General features: G+C 37.4%; 1 protein-coding gene across 11 annotated transcripts in view; it reads right to left on the reverse strand.

Moving 5' to 3' along the window:
- Nucleotides 1-23,835, reverse strand: part of LOC139988064 (probable nuclear hormone receptor HR3) — a 136,331-nt gene that overhangs the window by 40,066 nt on the left and 72,430 nt on the right. Inside the window, exon 1 of one of the 11 annotated variants that reach the window (XM_072005019.1) lies at nt 2,179-2,588. The exons of the other annotated variants lie outside the window; for them this stretch is intronic. Coding sequence (XP_071861120.1) covers nt 2,179-2,194 — 16 coding nt within the window. The 5' untranslated portion in view covers nt 2,195-2,588. Of the gene's footprint in view, nt 1-2,178; nt 2,589-23,835 lie in introns of those variants that run through there. 11 annotated transcript variants of the gene reach the window in all.

Below are 23,835 nucleotides of genomic sequence, written 5' to 3' on the forward strand. Positions count from 1 at the left end.
GCCTCCTTTTTCTCTCATAAATTATGTTCTCTCCGATACGAAGAACCTACATTCGAACGTTGTGAAAGACTTACGAAGATACCAAGTCCACCATCTCGTACCCCTATTTTTCGTGTATTCGTCCCAACATCCTGCTAACTGTCTCTTACTTAAACGTCACCTGTCACGATGAAAGCGGCGCATGTTTAAATTGACCGGAGCAATCCATTAACAGCACTGATCGATCAGCTGACAATCGACTGATCATAAAAAATTCATTATTTAACACGTTAGTCGGCACTTTTGTTCTAATCCACTTACTAGTCTGACGCCTGTTCTTACTGGTTCGCGTCGATGGTTCGAGCGCACTTCCACCGTCTGCTAGACGAATCGCCAGAAGCTGTCCGAATCAAAAATCCTCGTTACGCGATCCTGCTTCCTCTTGGTTTAATTACCGGAAAACATGACTGGCAACGATAATCAACCAAAAAAGTTGATTAATCGTCTCGCCGATACTCGTCTACACGTTGCTACACGATCGAAACGGTTAATTGGCCGAGCGAATCGGTCGATTAATCGATTAACCGTCGAACGGTGTCTGCTACCTGAAACGGGGGTTCTCGATCAGCGGAACCGATCCGAGATACAACGACATATCTTGCCTGCTAGTTTAATTGCCCCATGCTCCGATCGTTAAACTCGAAAAGCCCGATGACGATCTTATCGGTCGAGCACACGACCATCGACGACCGACAGATTGTCGTACGATGCATCAGACTATTAGACGAGTACATATTCACGTGTGGAGTTCGTCGAACGCGGATGCACCGGCGCATCGAAATGTCACCATTCGAAATGCAAGCCAACGAAAGAGGAATCAATTTCCGTTTTGCATTTACATACGAAGTCGGTTTATTCGTTTTCTTCACAATATTCGATCCATACGATTTCAGATGATGATATTCAGCGCCGCCGTTTTTGACACATGTTACGTGCGATCTTGCATATTTATGAACGCCGTTTCAACGAAATTACAGATTTGTTTCGCTACGAGGAATGGTATGTTGCTAATTTTGTTCAATAATATCTGATACGATTATTTATTTAATATACGGGGGCTGGTTGGTTAAAGTCAAAGGAAAACGTTAATTTTGGTTAATAACTATGACTAAGTGTATAATTAGCGACGATTTATGACATATTTTCCTATAATCGAGATAATCATCAGATATAATGCTACCTACATGTAAATTTTATATCTTACTTGACGTAATATATAATCCCATTGTTGATATTTATTATTTGTAAAAAGTTAACATTTTTATGTTACGGAAATAATAATTTCCTACATTACTCATTTTAAATTCGTCATTCTATTACATTAGGTTAAATATACGCAACACGAAAATTTTGTATTTAGTTTTAAATGTAGATACATATACTATACATATGTATATACACATCATTTTATACATGTTTTCTCTTAAACGTTACTAATAACGATTTCGTAAATGTTTATTGATTTTTTTCCTGAAAACTGTCTTTTCCTCACTAAATGGTTATAGATAGAAGATTTTAAAGGATTCGACATACGTACGTCAGCAAACTCCCGACGAAATGTAGGTCTAATAAAATCGCCATGCGAAATTCACTGGGCGAGTGTAGTCGAGAAATAACTTTGTGCTCCAGAAATGTATCGCAAGAGTCAGTATTTGAAACTACGACTATAAATTTTTCTAAATCTCCGCTTAAACTTTACCGCCGAACGGTCTTTCAAGAGATATCAAAACTTTGACTGTAAAGGATCTTCCGTTCTCCCTGGAACTCCTTCTTACCTTCGTTCTCCTAAAAATGTACAAAACAGCTTCTTCTCTAGAAGTCGTTTTTGTCCACTTTCGTATGAAGTGAAACTTCTATCCCTATCTATCTATAATTCCTTGTGCATATAATTTCAAAACCTCTATACAAAATTAATTAAAATCATAATACGTGCAGTAGCTCCACCAGAAATTTATCTAATACGGAATTCGACTAAGATTCTGCTTACTAGATTTTACATTAAAAGTTCGTTAAGTTCAATAATTTAAGTAAGAAAAATATTACGTTACGTACTGGCAAAAAAATGCGCTTAAACCTGATCTACAAAATTGATAGAAATTTCATCCAAAATCCTTCAAAAATGAATACAAACGCTATTACCTCCGTAACTTTGCATCTCCTCTAGCTTTCCTCCTTAATTTCGCCTCCATTTCACTCGAAAACCCCTACTTCAAAGTTCCACGTCATGTATTATTATCCTACTCTTAGCGACCACCTTCTTCCAACTAAATTTTCATCTGGTAGCGTGTGATGCAGAAAATGCGTTTCGTCGGGTTTGCAACCGTCTGGGACGTTGCCGCGCTCATCTACGAGAGCGCGAGTCCATTTTCATCGAAACGCGGTTCGCGCTTCCGCCTCTCGCGCTTGCTCGCTTGTTAATCGCGAGATTTACACGAAAGCAACGCGACGCGGCCCGCAGCCAACGTTTCGACCCTTCGCGAGATGATCGTGCATGGTTGCGTGCGTCTCCTCATAGCGATTTCGCATTCGGCGCGCGACCAGGCGTACGCAACAACCGCGCGCGAACTGTTTGGAACAGCACGGCACACGCGGTCGATTCATCGAACGCGCACATATTTATAGCGGGCCGAGTTTCCACGAAGACTTTTCCTGGCGATGGATCCTATCAACGAAAGCCAGCCAACTCGAGCGAATTGCCGGGCTGTTTGGGATTCTCCGCGGCGAACCGTGTCGCCCAGACGATGTTATTGTTGTTGTTCTTGATGATGATGATGATCAAGATAGGTGATTCATTTCGAAGGAATTGAGATTCATTCGATCGAAAGTATTTTTATTGGAATTGTTCGAAGGTACCTGAATAGGTTCTACATGATATTTGCGGTTATTGTTTAACAAGGAAGATATGTTTTAAGTATCTAGGAAAAAGATAGCGTGATGTAATGTGTGATACAAGTCAAAGATGGTAGCAGTGAGTAGATGATCGGCATCTATACTGTTGATAATAGATTAAAAATTAGTGTTATAGAGTTAAATATTTTTGTGGAGTTGGATAGTTTAGATTGAGGACGTTGGAAATTTTGTTGGTATTGTCGTAGATAATTATTGTTTGGAAAGAAAGGGATGTTTTCGATTTTGGATAAGTAACTCGTTTGATATGTAATCTTAACGCATTCCGTTTGCAGTTTCTTCGTATTTGATTCGTGTTAGAAGCATCATTTATCTCCATAAATTATAATGGGACGTAGTATTGCAGAATAAAACATTCCGTCGGTTGTGCAGTGGCTCATTATACCTACTGATGACTGCTTTATAAAATAAATTAGCCAATAATTGTGACTAATGTCATTGATTGAGGTTGTAGTTCTGGAACTGAAACAAAACACCGTAGAAAAGCAGAGATCCTGCCTTGATCCGAAGTTAAGTGAAACTTCAATAATCTAAATGCTCGTTAATTACAAACGAAAACAGGGTTAATTTACTGATCGATAATATTGCGAGGAAGCAATAAATACTAAATTGCTAGTATTGCGAATATTTCGATATAAATAATCGATAGTCACTTCGATGTCTATTTCCAGGGGAGGGGCCTTAATTTTGCGTAATTAATTGTTAATGTAATTAAAGCTAGATTATATTCCCCAATTTGAAATTATTTTTTGAAGGCAGTTATTATAAATAGGAAAATTTAAAAATACCTCGATATATACATAATAAATTGGTATTTGTTTTAGCAACTTAAATAACACTTAAGCTGGAAGATAAGCGGGTGTATTTATAAAGTAAGCCAACTAGTACAAATTACGAGTGAAACTTGGAATCGTTGATCGAAATTGGGCTGCGAATATCACATCGCATAACCATAAGATTAACCCAGTGTTTTATGCAATAGCAAGAGAAAAGCCAGCACACGCAATGCGTCTATTAAACGTACTACTTTATTAGTCCTTCTCAGGTAAAATATACGTTTTAACGTAAGAAAACGAATCACCATGCTTGCTATTATGCAATTTATTATTGGCCTGTATGCTGAAAAACCAGGCAGAATAATTAAGATGCCCTATCTACCATTCCTAACGACCAGATTAAGAAATCACACTGCTCGTATCCAGATAAAGAAGAAATACAAGTTGGTTACAATTTATCATCCAACTATTAGCACCTTCTGCCTAATTCATTAAATCCAGTTAAATGTTGGACGAGCTATCGGATATTTGCTGTTCTAAGCTTAACTTTTTCTCTGTGTGCTTTATATCTGTAAATCGTTTAACACAAGGATTTTTTCATTACCACCATCGTCCGGAGATTTAAATTGTGATAATTTATCGATTACGTGTATACAGTAGTTTACAAAACTATCTCTCTATGAACATTTATTGTGTGTTTTACACAAAACATTTCAAAATTTTATTAGCACTGTAACTTGATTCATACTATCATACTTATATGGGTAAAATTTAATATAAAACTGAAAATGTACATGGAAGTTACAAGATATTTATTGCAAATATACATTTTACAGAGATCATCAAAGTATTTGAAGCCACAATGTTTAGTAATTCTATCTCCAGCACTAATTGCATATTTAAGAACATTCCATGATATGTACTGATTACTCCATGCAACAAATTATGTTTGTAGTAAATCCTGTAACGCATATACATTTGCAGAATGATTCAAAATTTTACGAATATAATCACGGTAGTCGTATCCCATTACAGTGCTAATGAAATTTCAAAAAGTTTAATACAACACGCAGAATACATTCATAAAAATTTTCTATGGTAAGTATTCGAATACTGTCACGAATCACTGTATATCAATTTATAGTAAACGTTTGGAAAAATTCGGATCTCGTAATGGTAATAAAGCTTTGAAACGGAATACAAAGCGATACGTTGCGCGCCCGTGAAACACGACAACGTCATTCGGGTATCATAAAGTTGCAGGATTATCTGTTGGCGAGCACACAGACGAACACAGGCATTATGAAGTTCCCATGTAAAATTGCAATCAACGTTACGCCGATCGTTCGCCTACGACTAGTCGATTCTCACATATCAACATGCCTAATCCGCCTACGCTTCGCTCTCGTCGTGCTCTCACGCTTTATTTCATGCGAATCATTGCGCTGCATTGTGCGAGAACAAAAAGAACCGGGCAAAAAGAAAAAAAAAAAGGAATGGAAGGCGAAAAAGTGGAGAGAAAAAAGAAAGGAGCACGTATTAACGTTTCCTTCGATTTTATCGTTGCGATACGTTCCTTTTCCTTGGGAAGTATGAACGTGCTCCAAACGCACCAGTCCCGATATATTCGCAATGGTATCGATATTGAATTGCGTAATGGCGCGCTTACGATTCGCTTGTGAACTTTCGCAAGGTGTATCCTGCACGTTTATTGTTTTTCGCGTGGAAACTTCTTTCCATTCACTGTCACAACACAGACACTTCATCGTGGAATTTTGTAATTAAAATATATCAGTAATCGTTCACGATGTTCCGAGATTAAAAAGAAAATCTTAATCATCTTTTTTGTTTGCTATGTCGAAGTTTGAATGAGTTTAATCTGATATTATTCCGTAACAAATTTAGCAGTATAGGTTTTACGTTCTCTGTGTTTCTCGATGACAAGAAAGTTCTCTATATAGCTAGGTAATATTTTTAAAATTGTGTTTTTTAAAAATAGATTTATATATACGATTAGATCAAGAATTGAAAAAATTCGAGCTACTCGTATAAGGATATTATAGAGGTTTGACGATAAAAAAAGAGAAAGAAAACAGTGTATGAAGCGATGTTTGCTTTTTTCTGTTTTATTATATCGCCTAGCGATCGTCCAAGCACCACGTGATATTTTAAGCGCGGAATGTGATAGTAAAAGTAGAAACTAAACAATTATTTTATTGGTGGTGCCTGTCAGAAAGCTACTTATATCACTGGCTACTTTTACGCTTTTTCTTTCTTTAGAATTTTCGATATATTATGCAAATATAGAAAAACTATGAAAATAATTATCACGACTGAAAATGTACATCTGAGACGAGAAAAGTATCGTACGTTGACGAGCATAAAGTTATCAATCTAATATTAGATATTGATCCACGCGTGTTCATGTATGGTAGTCTATATTCACTGAAAAATCTAATATCTCACATTAATGTGCACGGGCCATTAATACGATTACACGAGCGAAAACTAATGCATTTCGTTATATTTCGGCGCTACATTATATATTACACGAGAACATCTTTGATAATTAAATACCTCGTAACTTTATGAACGTTGATATCGTTTCCAATAATTAATCATGAAACATCATTATGAACCGATTTTCCAATTTCCACAAATGTATGTATTTTATACCGAATTTTAAGTAACATAGAAACGAAATGATAATTTACGTTGGATAGTATTTGTGGAAGATATTTTAATAAGTTAGGTAGATTGAAGAACGAAGATTTTCGTAACGACGGAAATCGATCGAGTTGTTTCGCAAACGAGAAATAACTCGAATGAATCGGGTAAATGTCCGACTTCTACGGGGTGAGAACAAAGGTGCTTCTATTGATTATCTCAAAATAACTCGCACGGACTTAGTAATCACGGCGGAGAAACGACAACGGGTCAATCTTGTAGTAGCTATGTAGTTTTCATATCCGGAAGTTTCACGACGTTGTCCGACGTCGGAAAATCGTGTCAAACATGTTAGTCTATAATTTTACGATGTTATATGTACATAAAACGACTTATTGACTTATATTTTCTAACTATCATCTTTTTATATATCTACGAATTTTATCAACGAAATAACATCTATCATAAAATATCATTGGCCATATCTACATATATTATAAATTGTAACATTGGAAATTGTAACATTAAATTCTGCCATTATTTACATATGTGCAAAATTAGCTATTTCATATGCATTAAGCACGCAGCAAAGCGATGTTAATACCAATTCATTTATTTTTATATTTTCAACAACTATTTTACATTACATCCAATTTTCGAACTCTTTCAAATCCGCAGTTGCTCGCGGAGCTTTATTATCACGGTACCAAATCTCCCTTCCCGTTGGATTTTATATCGTGTCATTTCCAAGGCGTGCAAAGGGAACGCGGAAACGTGAAATTGTAAAACTCATTAAAAGCTACGAAATACCTGGTTCAGAAAGAGCCGGCAAAAAGCGTAGTCCCGATGCGCCGCGTCGTTTTGCACGTTTGATGAAAGCATTACTGGACGAGCGCACTTCTTGCACGCGATGTTTACCCAGTGTTTTCAACGCGTCTACGTGTTTCCCCGGTTAGTTTTTCCGTCTCGTTAATACGTCAACACGACGAGGTTTGCCGCGCCGGGCGTAGACATAGAAAGTTTTAGAACAGAAGCTACGGGTACACAAAGTAGTAGATGCGATTCAAAAAACGAAGAATTGCCGGAGTGATTCGAGTAGAAATAGAAACAATCGGCCAAAGATCGTGATACGAGTCGTAAGAATACGAAGATCTTCTGGATTGAGATGAATGTTCAAGAGAAAGGAAGAAGAAAAAGGAACGAGAAATTTAGTTTATAGTCCGAATATTTAGTATCTATATATTCGAAATTTTTAAAGATGAGAAGAACCTAAGGGTTTCTTAAAAGGGCTACGAGCCAACGTTCGAAAGATCGCGTGGTGTTTGACATTTACGTGAAAATGGATTGAGATATGAATTTTGAAAAAAGCAATCACCGCCACTGTTTATCTTGAAAATTTCAGCTCTGACCGACTGACCTGCATTGGTCGGCCCTCGTATATACGTGCATGCGTCCATGCTTCCTCTCCTCGTCTCTTTATATTACTCGATACTGTGTATCTCTGGTATCTTTGAAATTCAAATTCACGATATTCACGATATTCGAACATATTTCAGAAAGTTTGTGACTCACGGACGCGAACTTTACTATTACGTGTACTTTGAACATCGTCTCACAGATGAACAAATCAACAGAGAAAAAGAAAACAAATAGAGAAAACAGTAGGGGGTAAAAAATTCGAACGTATTTTGAAGCCTTTGATTCTTCGAAATCACAAAGTTGTCGCATGCAAACGTTCGCGGAAGAGGCGAGCATTGTTTGTACTTTTAATAACGCTCCGGTTGCCGCGACGCTCGAGCGTAGCTAACCGTCTGAGACGAGGTCTCGACGACGATATATCGAGGAAAGTCGAGTGGAAAGCGGACAATAACAACGTGTACACGCTTACGGGCATTATATCGTCACGATAGGCTAGTTACAATGTAAGAAACTGATAAATGCCCGCAAAAGAGGATAACCCGCTGCTATCGCGTTACGATCGGAATATCGCCTCTTGAGTATAATTTGCATCTCGGCTAGGTGAACGAGGTGACAGTTTGCAATAGTACGACGTGGATGATTCGTGGCGATCGGGTTACGTAAAGGGGAATGGGTGCAACGATAACGTTGCGGCGTAACGAATCACTGGTTTCTGGTGATGTTTTATGAGCGCGTCTTCGGCAAAGAATCGCGGAACAGGGTGACTGCGAGTTAAAAAAAGCTTGTTCTTTCTTCGCCGGTTGCTTTCATCCTGCGATCTCTGGCTTCGTTTGCATGCACAGCGAAGCGCAGTTTTGTAATCATTGAATACGCGAGAGAAGTTTGCTTTACTTTCTACTGGAGGTAATTATTTGAACGGTGGCAGAATCGCTTTGTACCTGCTAACCATGGCAGAAGAGTTTATTTTAGGTTTACCGATGGTGGTTAATTGTTTAAAGAATTTGTTAGGATATTATTGTTCAATGATGCTTGAATATTTGACCGTCGATGCCTTTTCCAAGCATCTCTGCTTAAAATTATTCATTATTTATTATTAATAATATTGCTATTTAAGTTCGATAAGTCTGGTAATGAACGCAATATTTAAATCAAGATTATGCTTATTTATGTATATTTTAAAAGTAATGTTTATAATAAGTATATCTATATCATACTAAATTATGTATTTATGTACTGTTATTAATGTGTAATGCAATTCTATTTAGATTTATGGGCTTCCGGAATTCTGTGTAATAGGTTGTCGCACCGCTGGTCTTCGTTTCAAAATAACTTCTTTTTACAGAACCTTTTTACCTCTTGACCATTTTATGGATCTACTTTCAAATCCACTAGCATTCTATCCAAATAAGAAAAGATAGAAAAAGGAGAAACAAAAAGGACGATTAGATAATCAACGATTCAAGTAAATACTTGAATCGTTGAACGCACGCCTGGAACTGACAGAGAGTATCAAAAAGATTAGCGGGAGCGCGTGAAGCCGCGCAATTCCGCGCTCCTCTGTGCATCGAAGGCGAAGACGACGACGAAAGTCGAGGAAAGTGCGCGACGATGACGATACATACATGCGTATGCCGGTGCTGCGGCGTGAACTCGAAGAGGGGCTGCTGAACAGTAGTGGGAGTGGAATAGCGAGTGATACAGAGAGAACCCGTGTCACGACAGAGACGGAGTCATCTAGTCGGACGAAGACCGATAGACTCATGAAAGAGTGAGAGAGAGATAAAAGCACCGTGTTAGTGGAAGAAGGAGGCATAGAAAACGGCGAGAAGCTACGAGAGGAGAGTACGGAGAGACGGAGGAGTAGCAGAAAGGGAGGGAGATGGGGAACGGCAAGGGAGAGAAAATGCAGGGAGGAAGACGGAGAAAACGTGGAGAAAGAGGGAATCAGGGAGACCAACGTAGGATAGAGGAAAGAAGAGGGTCGAGAAAAAGATGGGTGAATAGGGTGCAAAAGAATGAAGGAGAGGGAAGGCGAGAAGGGCGGAGGGACGAAGTGGATGGCGAAGGGTGAGAAGAGAAGGGGAATTGTGCGCGCATCGGCGTGCACTGCACAGTGCATGCACCTCCGAGAGGTGTGGGTGAGATACGCGGTTGTGTTGGTACGAGCGTGTAACTGGGTCGCGGGTTCGACAACTTCAGCCAAGGCTGCTCGCGCAGCGGTTCTCACTCGCCGCTTCTGTCCGCGCGATTTCGTTCTTGTCGTTCCTCATTCTTTTTCTCGTCATATGGTAGAATTCAACGGAAATTACGCGAATTACTATTCGTTGAATAATACTGTTCGTTGAATAAAAAAAGTATATCAACGTGTAATTCACGTATATATAAGTTTGTTTGTTTATCGAAATAACTTTCTGATTTTCTAAAATCGCGCGTTCGAAAGACGCGTGGCGCATCCAAGACGCGCTCGCGCATCTCCCAACTGCGTTTTAAATTTCACGTCCGCCGCGAATTACGGTAAAAATAACCGGTCGCGAGCACGCGTTTCGCCGCTTGCGGAGGATACGTCGATCGATACGATCCACCGCGAACGCGAACTTCCCTTTTCCCTTGCCCAGACTTAATTGAGGAAACACGATGCCGCGAACGTTGCTGCCTGAACGTTCCAACGATTTCCTCGATCTTTTTTTTCTCCTGCTTCTCGCCTATTCTCCTACTACTCTCCTAGGCAACTCGGTCGACTAGCATCCTACACCAAGAGTCCCTGTCTAGGATTATTTATGTTTCTGGTCTCGAACGTCGCGCGGTTCGCATCTTCGGATCGACACACCTGAGTATCCACTGAGACCTTGTGCCAGCGATATTTTTTCCAATGAAAAGCTGCTTAGTTCTATTCTAGACGATCGAACTGCACAACCACGTACATATTTTTCATTATCAAATACATTGCATTGAAACTACAATAAAGATTGAAGCATCGTTAAAATTTTGTACTGAGAAACTATGTTAATAGAATATGTTTTAATGAATTTTAATGAAATTTTAATGAAATAGCTATCATGAAAACAGAAGATATCTTGTTATATGAACTTCATTTATTCGAGCAAAATTTTTGTCGTCTGATTAAATACATGGCTGAATCTATTTATATCCGAACTCTTATTATACGAACGTAAAATTATAGATTGTGGGGAGAACCAATGAATTCTTATTATATGATATCTAATTATATGAACTATTTGTCCCGCGACTGAATTCTACTGTACATCTGAAAGTGATATAAAGGACTTTACTTGTAAGTTATGATGGTGAAGATCGAAAGTGCCAGTGCGACGAAGTATGAGCACGTCAGTAGCCGTGAGTTTCCACGTCTAGGGTTACCTTGGCAGCATGATTTAACGAGGTTCGTGCAAAACAACGAGAGCCGCTTTAAGGAGACGGAACACCGTGAATGCAGCGGGAAACTTTGCGTCATGCCGCGCATTATCATGAAAGCACGCTCTTTTTATTGGTCCGCCGCCGCCGCGCTATTGGAGATCGACGACACGGTTGTCGGTATTGTTAGTCGATGTAAAGCGTAGTCGCTCATCTAGCCAGTAACCATTGGGAATAAATGTACTTATGTATGCTACTATTCATAAGTCCCCGGCCACTTACTTGGTGAATACATACTTAGCATTTAGTATAGAGATAAATAAGAATGTAACGCTGTGATCAAGAAACGAAGTTGACACGTATCAATCGTGTACATGACAGGGAAAACTAAATTGTATTATATGTCGAAGAGCTTATTATGAAGTTATTTCAATAAATATCACGTTTAAAGTAAAAATCTGTATTATAACCGTATTATAAATTTTCTATCGAAATAAAACGATTCTATTATATTTCATAAATTTATGAAAATTCGTATTTCGTTGGTTTAGAGAAAATAGTTGAATTTTTTATTTGTACTTCGTCTAATATGCAATATGCTGCGAATTTTGCTGAATATACTAGGGAAATTTTGCATCAACTTACGAGGTTAAAATGACTCAACGTTGACTGGAAGCGAATTTACTTACGTTCAATCTGAAGAAGATTAGCTATCGAAAATTTTCTAATCCCTATCGATTATCGTCTACGAGATATTTTAGAAGCAAAGATTTCCTGTATAAGCATGATAAATAAATGACCACGTGTGTAAGCATCTTTTTTGGTAACTTCGAATAGTTTAAATCATTTTTATACTGCAAGGTATTTTATAAATAAATCATATTACGAAGTCAGTTTTTGTTTTAACTTACCGATTGAAGTTTACCTTTCATAAAGAATAAAATTTATGTATGTTCGATCGACATTTCCCCATTGTCTAAGAAGTATCAATGTTGCAAATGCATATTTTTGATAGACATCTATAAAATTTGGTGTTTCATTCATTTTGTCTTAATTCATTTGTTAACAATTAAAAACTGCTGATGTCATACGAGCGTGATTCGTGCGGACGTAACTCATTGAATCCTAGATACAACGTGCTTCTCCTGTGTTGGTTGATCGTTTCCTCGATTTTATTGCCGCGTTAAAAGTATTGCTGAAATTGAGCGAACGCAACGCCTCCTTCCTTGAACGTCTAATTCTCGATAAATCACAGATTGCGTTCCGACCTTCACGTTTTTTTAGCGATCAGAGAACGTTTTTCTTGCTTAATATTGTAGCTTTCACGGGTTATAATTTTGCTAAATGTTTTATTTTTTAAAGTTCTCCTATAAAATACGTAAATTAAATAAAACATAATTTCGAGTATTTTTTTATAGAACGTAATATACGCGCGAAAAGAAGCGCAAACAATGCGAAAAAATAGAAGCACAGACATTAAGGGAGTATTTAAGCCCTATGAGAGTTTGATTCGCATAGTTTTATTATGTCGCGTAACTGGGACGCGTATGATCGAAGAATCGAAGGAATTCCTTTCGAACAGAGAGTATTAATATTAATACGCTCATGCTTCACGTGAAGTATTTGAGAAATAAATTCTATTTCATTAACATAATATAGATATGTAGTACTAATAGCACGTGATTATAAAATTAAAGAAATTTCTCCTACTTGATACTTGTATCTTAGATTAAATTATACAGAACGTTATGTATGTAATAAAAGATTGATAACAAAATACATAGTGTTTCACTCAAATACTAGCAAATCATCTTTGACCAGATATTTCCATACTACGTAGAAAAACATTCATTGACAAGTTTACAACTTCGATCTACTAATTACATCTAATTATTACGGTGTTTTATCTTTGCTATGTATGATAATTAATTAATTTTGTCGAGAACTTTCTGCAACAACATACCGTCATTGCTCACCTCTAATGAACTTAATGCTTTGTTAGCTTTGCATGAACAGCACAAAGTAGGTATATATGTGAATTACAGCAAGTTTGTATAAAAATTCTATCTGTAAGTTTCCAAACCCTTGATGAATCAATCAATCAAATATTTGTTAGTATTCGTTAAAATGAACATATTAATAGTTACTGGACATAATGTTACATTCTTTTTATGACTGCAGCACTACATCTAGCAGTGATATAGGACCATAGTAGTCAGACAGACTAAAGATTCAATGATTTATGGAAAGAAGAATTTTTTATATATAAATTGTGAATCTTTATACAAATTTTTAAAATTATTTTTATGAACATAACGAAAGAAATGGATAAAACTGAATTTTACGAACACAACTACGGAAATGTAAGCGAAAATGTGCTTCGCACATTAAATAATTATAAGACGTGCTGGGCTTTGGACGTTTTATATATCCTCATATATTATATTTATTCTGTGAATTGCATCTTCACAGAGTAACTAAAAAATATGGAATCTCAGCAAAGATTCATTTACTAAATATCACAATGAATATTATACTCTGAATATTTTATATATTGCTGCATATTATGTGTATTCCGTGCATTCTGTATGCGTTTACAACGTAACTAAATTAAATATTAGAAGGAATACCATATTTCCAGTATTTTATAAAATATGTACATAAATATTGGAAGCATATTATGTATATCCTTACACCTTTAAACTACTCATAAATAGATAAACATTCGTCATCAAATAATATGTGATATAAAGTTCCTTCTTGGTCATTTTACGATTTTCGTAAAATTATGACTACTGATGGCAATTGCACATCGCAATAAGCATCTCTAAAATTCATATAATCATAAACAAAAATAAAACACGAGCCCTCCATCTTCTGTTATAAATCTACAAATTATCCAGCAACTTTACGACTATCGAGGGAATTTAGCATAAAGAGAAGATTCATAGCGGTTCATAGTTCGCGAGGCGACTGGCGACGCGGAGCAAAATCTGCATGACACGATTACGTCACACGCATTTTCGTCGCGGCGGCGCGCGGAGACCCGCGGGAAATCGCGCGTTCTCGCCCCAAGTTTTCCTACGGTCCGGCGTTGCGTACCAACCGGTGGAGAACGCTTGTTTACACGAGATCCGACTGTCATACTCACACAGGATGCGATTACGTAAAACGCAGCGACCCTCTCTCTTTTTCTAGTCGCGGCGCGAGACGAGAACCGCGAAAACGCGAAGTTCGCGTACTCGAGCGCGAAATCGCGCGTCGCGACGAAACCCGCAGCGTTGCGACGCGGCCGCCGGGTAAACACGACGATCGATTCCTGCACCCTGCCCTGCCCTGCCCAGCCCAACTTCTCGCCACGCTACTCTACACCAACCGATGGACTTGCAGAAACTTTCCCGTGGCGCGCTTTTTCCTTTTTTCTCACTTCTTTTTTTCTCTTCTTTCCTCTATCGTCCTTTTCCAGTTTCGCGACCGGCGACTTTCGAGGAAAGAGTAACGGGCTTAATCGAACTTTAATTATACGCAACGCTGACGTACGTACGATATAATTGTTTCGTTACGTAACGCCGACGAATGGTCACGAAGCGATGGAGGGGGTAGTTTGCACAAGTTTGGGGAATATATTGTGACGAAGGCACTTTAAGGATGATACTAATAAGTTTCGATGATCTATTTTGTTCCTTTTTTTTTTTTTTTTTTTTTTTTTTGAAAAATTATATCGTTGATTCCGATTGTGAATGATTTGTTGAAACGGAAGAGCTTCTATGGTTTTGAAATTAAACATTGACAAAGACCATCTTAGTTGGATTCGTTTCAGTCCTTCCTTGTAAATATAAATATGATACAACTTATTTTTAGGAGGAGTAAAATGCTAGGTAGGAAGATAGAGAATATTTAAATAAAGAAATTATTTTGTTCGAGAGATTGATAGTCCAAATGAAGAGTTAACTCGAAGACGAATTAGTCATCTCTTGTCAGCGGATTAAAAACCAATATTAATAAAAAGATGAAAAATCAAAATCTTTTATGGAAAATGTAAAACTAATTCTATCATAACGTGCCAAATTGATTCAAGGAATAGATAAAAGTTGATAATTTCGATGAATAACTTCAAGAACACTTTATAACATTTTTTGTTTCTTTTAAGAATTTTTAAACGACTAAGTATATGAACGACATGATATAAGCGATGCAGAGGTAATTTGATCGAAAGCGACTGCGCTATCACAATCTTGTCTCTTTAAACATCGATAAACAAACATAGATACCATGAAGAGGGTTTCCGCGATACTTATTAAAAGCTTGACGGTGTTACACCGTTTTAACTCAGTTACGATATCGATATATATATATATATAACATACTTATCGGATTATTATTATAAAATTATCCGTGCGACGCATTCGAGATAAACATGCTATTTGTTATTTGTGTAGAAGCTTGATCATATTGTCCATCTTTTCCCACAGTTTTAGGACGACACCGCTAAAAATACCGGGAAACCGTTAGAGCAACGCCACGAAGCATTATTCTAACTTTACAATTCGTGTCGGAACGCTGCAGACCTTAATGATCATGGTTGTATGGTGATCACGTCATAGCAAGAGTCAAGTCGTAGTCATAGCCGTCGGACTCGCCTTACGCAATCTTATCGTTCGTCTCGAGCTCACAATGTTCTCGCTCCTTTGTCTTTTCCACATTCGGTCATTTTCAAAGATATACAGACCGTTATGAAATATTACAGTATATACAACAAGTTCATGAATGATCATTCACTCTTCGTCATAATGAAATAATTTCTCTACGCTTTCTCTTCATTAAAAAAAATCTCCTAAATCGCAAACTTTCCAACGAAAACGATTTAGTACACACAGAATCATAAAAATTCGCCCATTAATTGCTATCGATCGACGAATTCGAACCGTTCACTGACTAAAGTCAGGTTTGACAAGTTTGCTAAACGTTGTCGTGTGATAAAAACTGCTTGAAATATTTAACGTGACGAACGTTGTTACGTTTACAACGGTCAGAAGAAAACAAGATACAAAAAAAAAAAAAAAAAAGAAAAAGAAACAGAGAGAAAAGAGCAGTCGAAAACGTTATATACTACGTGTATGTAATGCTATAGCTCTCGTTGCATAATACTGCATCTGATTCTCTTTCTCCGTCTATTCAATTCTTCGTCCCTGTTCTCCGTTTTACCTTCTGACGTGACACCTGCTCTCGCAGCGCTGTCGTGAATTTTTTCTCCTGCAAATCGGTACAATGCGACTTTCCCGAGGATTCTATGCTCGCGTTTCTGGCTCACATTTACGTCTCGTCACTACTATCGCGGTCCACCAACCCATTTTTCCAGTTTAGACATGATACGTCTGTCTTTTATTATTCTTTCCCTTTTTTCTTTAGGCTGGGAGGGCTTTCGCGAAACATGATGTTTCAAAGGAAAAATGAGGGGAGAGGCAAGAGATATACAGATGGAAAATGCGAGCAGACAATTTAAGAAGCATTCGAGTACAATTAATTGCTCGGAACAAGCGCGAATTCGTAATTCGCGGTGAACGCGACGTGGAACGCGGTTAAGCTAGTTTTTCGCGCCTGCCTGTGAGAATCGTGGCCTTTGGATACTGAGATCGCGTTTCGTGCGAACCAGTTAACGGTAACGTTTTACTGATCGATCGATTACTGAACGATGCCTTTTTATCACGAAAATACTCGTTCATCGATAACTTTTTTAAAACAAAATGGAAAAATCTGCGATTTCGTTGTTAACTCCAATCTGATTGGGAAAATTATATCTTTTTAATCAGGCCCTATAAAAGGAATAAAAGTATTGGGACTGAGTAGTTTATTATATATATTACGAATAAAATTACAACACAAAAAAGAAAGCTATAGACACATAATGACACAAAATGCGTAACTCTTAATATCTCGAAGCTATCAAAACTATTAAAACAAAGTTATAAATATGGCAATAAAATCACATCATTTGGTAGAAACCGAATCCTATTTTTCTACATCTGAAAATCTTCTTAAATTCGAAACATTCTTAAAACATTAAAACTCGTTTTTTTTTTTCGTTAAAGTTCGTTAAGACATAAAAGATTCGAGTACCAGAGCAAGATTAAATACCACAATGCTACTAAATACTAAATCAGACAACTACAAATACTTTTTGAAGATTGTACGCCCACAAAACGTATGAGATATTGCGCTGTATCCTTCAAACAAGTCGAGAATGTATCTAAGAAAATAATTTTGCAGCTCCTCAGTGGATGGAATCGAACACCTTACACTCGATACACCTTAGCTCGCAGCTCGCTAATGAGTCTAACGACTCCGCGCGCGTACAAAGACGCGTTCAAATGGACACATCTAAATTGGTAACGTGTGGTGACGAGCCAAGAGTGCCGTTTTTGCGATGCTGCCCTACATCGGATCGCAACATAGCAATGGCCCGACCGGGAATCGGCGGTCGATAATCTTCCTTCCTATCAGTGCCTTCCTGTCACGCTTAAATATTGAACTTTCCTCCGTGATATCGCGGCTCGATTGTTATTTCATTCCGAACGTTTCGCCACGGGCCACGTGGTACTCTACTTTTTGCGACTCACCTGTTAAAACATACACATTAGCGCATACCGAAGAAAGAGTCTACGATATAGAATTTAAATGGTTCAACCGAGTACATGTTTGTGTTAGATCGACTTACAAGAGGTGATAGTAAAGCGTTATTATCTGTATTTAAGGTATAAGATAATAATGGGGAAAGTGGTTGCATTAAAGTTGTCGACTGAGTTCTGAGAAATGAACTACGGAAAAATTGTTAAAATTTTTTTGTGTTACTGGAATAATTAATTCCTATAAAAAAAAATAATTCCTATAAAACTGAAGTTTTTATTATTGATCTAATAATTTACGATTTATAAATCTAGAAGTTTATACGTTTAGTAACTAAGTACATTAAATAAAGTAAGTTAAATACAATATACGATTAAGTACAGGACCTTACACAAGCTCTCCCTACAGGTTTAGCCATTTAAATTATAATATCTAACGATAATGATTCAAAAGCAGCAAACATCATTCCCCTCGACATTCTTCTTCATATTCCCACAATCGAACGAAAGAAACAGAAACGGGACTTTCTTTCCCATGAAACTCGCGATTACTTCCCTATCACGATCCCTTCTGGCTACTTTGTAATTTCACACCATGTTCCGTTAGAGAATCGTCGATCGATAATTAGCTAAGCGATAAAAAAACAATCCAACGATTCACGATCCATGTACAATTGACTAAAAAATTTAAATCACTGCGTGATCCGCACCCAAAAATTTATAAAAATGTTAGGTTAAAATATTGCCGGCTTAGGAAACTTTTTAATCAAAAATCTAGAAAGAAAATTATTTACATAAAGAAAATGACCATTATCGTTAATATAAAAAATTACAAACTAAGAAAATTACCAATAATGTAGCGTTAATTCTGAATTAATAAAAAAATCAGTAACCATACTTTTTATTAATAATATACGTCTTTTTTTCTTCATCTATATAACGTTTACCATAAACGCACGGTACAGATGATCTTGAGGTACAAAGGTTAGAAACGTGATCGTAAGTGGAAGCACACCGTGTTGGCCCGACAATGGGTTTCACGATATCGAGATATCTCGCTTTAAGGAGATTCAGCGCTACTACCGTCAGCCAGCCGCGTACACACTGTATCCTTGCAATTTCCTATTCGTCGAAAGGTGCCGTCGCTTGTTTTTCACCGATTCCCATATTCGTGGCCAATATCGCTTGACCTATGGTTAATGGCAGTATCGAGCTTTCTTGTACATGCCGTTCCGAGTGTAGGTACCGTTCGGCATTCATCAGGAATGCGTGCCTTGGAAAACATCGACATGGAATTCGTGGTCACTAGCTTCACATTTCTATAGAAATTTTTATAATAACAATATACATAAAGGTAAAAGTTAGGGAGAATTTGAGAACGTTAAACGCGAGGTACTTGGAGATATTGTGGGGAATTTATGTAGAATATCTGAAAGACATTTGGCCATTTGATTTGATGAACGGATTGCTTTTGATAGAAAGTAATTTAAGTTAAGAAATTATGGGTAGAAAAACTGGATAGTCTTTATCCTTTGCATCGAAAAGTCTATAACATAACATATTAAAATATAAGTAAATAATATATGGTAGAAATTTTTAATTCAACATAATTTGATAATTCAAAATGTAAGTTTTAAAACGTTCTTAATAAAAATTGAAGCGTAATTATTAAATTTTTCGTAATCTAGAAATTCTCATTATACTTTATGTTATTAATTTAAGAAGAGAAATACGATCGGATGGAAAATGGATCAGGGACCAGAATTAAATGTTGAAGATGTGATTAGTGTGTTTGTGCATTCGTGAATATGGATAGGACATTCGTTAATGTCTGTGCATTTTAGATAGTACGAATTGCAGACATTTTGGTGAATTTATGCTGAAGAGATGGAATAAATTAATCAAGATACGGTTATGCACATAATCCGTTAGAATAATATGCGATGAACGAATGAAAGATTGAAGAGTATAAAACGCGATCGAGAATAATTCATAAATTTCTGATTATACGTTACTAGAGTAATTGTATAAAAATTTGAGGAATCTCCAGAATAATGTACTTGCATTATACAATTCATTAATTATAACATATTGCTCGATATTGCGCTATTTCGATGTTTCTATATATATATTAATATACATGCTACCAGAGTAATCGTTATATGGAAATTTATAAACCATTTGAATCATCGATTCCGGAACTGTAAAATTATTTGAATAAAATTATTATATAACGCGTCAGTTACCGCGAATATTTTAGCCGATATCATAATATTTCGATGTAATTGCATTATGTACCGCATAATTCGTTATGGTACATTAAACGTGATATAATGTAGCCACAGTATGTTAATATTTTTTCTCGAAACGTTCAACAAAGTGGTAAATATTTGATATCGGACCGAGGATATTTATAAATACCCATTGTGTGATATCAACGTCCTATTACGTCTTCGTGTCTCGATTTGTCGAATCATCTATTCCCATTCGTTTCAGCGTTCAATTATCTCCGTCGTTTATACACGCCTCGCCGCTCAATCGGTTTTTATCTGTTACGAAACAAACAACATCCGTGTACATGTAAGTCGCTGTCTTACTCCCGAAGACAATGAATCCGCGAGATCGATTTCAAAGGAATCCACAAAACGAAATAATCGAATACGAAAAACCCCACTCTTCGATTCAGTCGACGTTCTATAGTTGATAATTTCACTTTTCTTCGAAGGTTAAAAATGTATTGGAACGAAAAAGTACATAAAGAGTTTAACTCGGTATCGACCCGTCTTCGCATCAATCTGCTTCTGCATTGACGTGAAACGTCCACTCCGCCTGAAATTCTCCAGTCGTTAAAGTCGTATCGAGTGAACAACGTACGTCCATTAAAAGGCAACAAGAGAGAGAGAGAGAGAGAGAGAGAGAGAGAGAGAGAGAGAGACGAACGACAAAAAGAGAAACAAAGAATGAGAAGAAAGAAATAGCAGAAACGCTGGAGACGGATACGAACAAAAAGAAAAGAAAACGTGAAAGAACAAAAAAAAAAAAAAAAGAGAAAAAGAAAGAAACGAGGGGAGAAGGAAGAAGCTCGACCATTGTCCGTCGTTTCCACGACAAAGCTCGTACTTTCGAACGATGAGAAAATGTTGCACGTGCGAGCCGTATCGACGTCTGCGCCGCGGAACGGCGTAGCATACGTCAACGATGACGACGCCACCGACCACGACCACGCTGACTACGGCTATGACTATGACTACGACCACGACGTCGAGAACGACGACAACACCGTCGTCGTAGTTGGCGACGCGAGGTGAGCTTCGGTTGCACGGGCGCGCGGCTATCGATCTGGGAACCCACGCTTCCGTTTCTCCTCCTGTCCTCTACCGCGCCTCACCCTTCTGCAACTGCAGCTGCAGCTGCAGCAGCACTAGAACCAGCAGCTTCGCGGCCCAACCCTCGCAACGCTGATACTTCAGCCCCTACCTCGCTCGGTATCTTCCTACTGACTCTCTCTCTTTTCGCATCTTTCTCATTTCATCTATCTCTTTCTTGCTTTCATTCGCACGTTCACAGTTCTTCGTTCGACCGTTTCCTATTGCGCTCTCTGCCTCTTTCTTTCCCCGTCTCCCTTTCGGCGCTTCCAACTTTCTGATTCTTTCTTCCTCCGTGGTCCGTTCCGTGCACGCCTATAGCGCGGCCATTTCAAAGGGTAGGTGTTCCTCTTTCTCTTCTTCGACCACCCCTACCCCCTTTTCTTCCGCTCTCGCTATCCCTACCACCCGTTCGCCACGATTCTTTCGTTCGTTCGTTCTTTCTTTCTGTCTTCGAGCTCGTGTTCCGGCTCGCGCGCGCCCGGAGTTCCAGTTATATGAATAATGAAGGGCTTAGAAGTCGAATAATTAATATCTCTTTAAGCGGCGTCGTTGAACGGATCTCCGGCCCATGGCGCGTTTGTTTTAATGGTCCGTCTTCACGAAGACGTTTCAGTCTTCCCTTATAAATCATTAAGAGATGATTAACCATGGCAGAATGTTCTATACGAATTTCACGGTGTTCTACGTGTGTAGATGTTTTTCTTTCTCTCAGTCGCGTTTTTATATGGACACTGGTTGTACTTCTTCCTTTTCTTATTCGCCCTCTCTTTTTCCGTTGCTATAAAGCTACGTTTAACGTAACTCGAGCTTGCTCGTTCCTTATTCCCAGGTGAAAAACATCGGCCGCGCGAGCAATGAATTGCCAGAAATTTAAATAATGTTTCCTTGCGGCGTCGCGACGCGACGAATTATTCCCTCGTATCTGCGATATTATACCGCGTTTAAGTTATTGCTTTCTTGTGCCACTTTTCTGTGTTACGTTTTAATTGCAAACGGGATGCCCGGGTTTCAACGCGAGTCCACTGCACGATATTACGTACCATCAAGAGAAATTATTTTGGAACTTTATTACACGCAAAATTGACCTAAATCGTCGTTTTTGAAGCGTGCTCTGTGCAAGCGAACGTAATAATACAATTCCCATTAATTGTGGATTTGTAATTTAATGTGATATAATATTTCAAACAACTCCGTTGATGAGAGTTAACAACCATTTTTGCTCGTAATCAAAACTAAAATAAATAATTTTTTCGCAACATTTATCCTGCTTTGAATTTATAGATTTATTTATTTTCGTATACTCTTTGTTTTTATCGTACCGAATTTTTTCATCGAATCAAATAATCTTTTATTTTATTTGACATTTCGCATTTGAATAAACGTCACCAATATAAATTTCTGATTTTATTATTTCATCATTATTAATGGCGTCAGAATTTCGCCGATGTAAACATATATAGACAAGTCCTAATATCTACTGGGCAAGTGCGATTGAAATTAAGATAATTCTGAGAGCAAATGTTGTTACGTCACATCATAGTCACAAGTATACTATTATAATTCAGCTATATTATTTATGACTCGAACGTATCCAAAATACAATATTTAAAATCTATAATTATTTGACAAAAGAAATAGAAAATTATTTGTAAGTAATTTATTTATGGAAGTATTTATATATATTTCTGAAATAATAATGATTCATTGCTTCAAATTGTATTTACTTATTCAAAATAAAATTTATTTTAAATAGAATTTGTTCAGACCTAGTTCATCTAACATGTTTCAAGCTATCGTAACATATCATATTTTTCTGAAAATAGCCCCGCAATAGAGTCTCTATCGTGTAAAGACTGGAACGTTTACCTACTTACAGTAGTCGTACCTATTACTATAATCTTATCGTATCACGACGTCTATAAGGTCGATGATCTTTGAATGACTAGTGGCATACGTGCACCGACAAGGGGCACTGCATATCGACTTTCTTGACCACGTGAATGATTACGTGGCAATTATTTCAGAATCATCGAGACAAATATTAGACGAGTATGACTCAAAGTCGAAAGCAGACGCTCGTTAATAAGACCATCCGTGACTAATGCGATTGCACCTATATCATTGAAGCTGCATAAATTGTATTTAATTCTACAGTTCTATACAGTCGAATTAAAGCGAAAAAAATGATCTTTCATTTATTTGTAGAAATCAAATGCGATATATTTCTAATGGAAAAATACAAAATCTCTCCAAATATATGATTCTAATGAACTACAAAATTGAAATTATTGAATTCTTGAATTACTAAAATTACAAAAATGAAACTTAATCTTACGAAGAAATAATTGCATAATGTTAAATTAAGATATGGCGTCATTTCAATAAATAAACTGTAAATATTTGGTATTTAATAAACCTCAAACATTAGAGAAACAAAATGATTGCGTGCTTAGATATAGTATAATGATCTAGAATTAAGACTCTCATAGCCATAGTAGAACGATCCAGAATCCTTGTAATCATCATCATTTAAGTTGAAACTCGCTCCGTTAGCTAGTTTGGTTGAAAGTTCGACAGTAACCGGACGGTAACCACGCGATCATAACAGCGCGATAAGTATGAATCGGGTAGCGATCACGACAAAACGATAGATGTGGATCGATT

This window comes from Bombus fervidus, chromosome 6 (genome assembly GCF_041682495.2).
Source record: "Bombus fervidus isolate BK054 chromosome 6, iyBomFerv1, whole genome shotgun sequence".
NCBI lineage: Eukaryota > Metazoa > Arthropoda > Insecta > Hymenoptera > Apidae > Bombus > Bombus fervidus.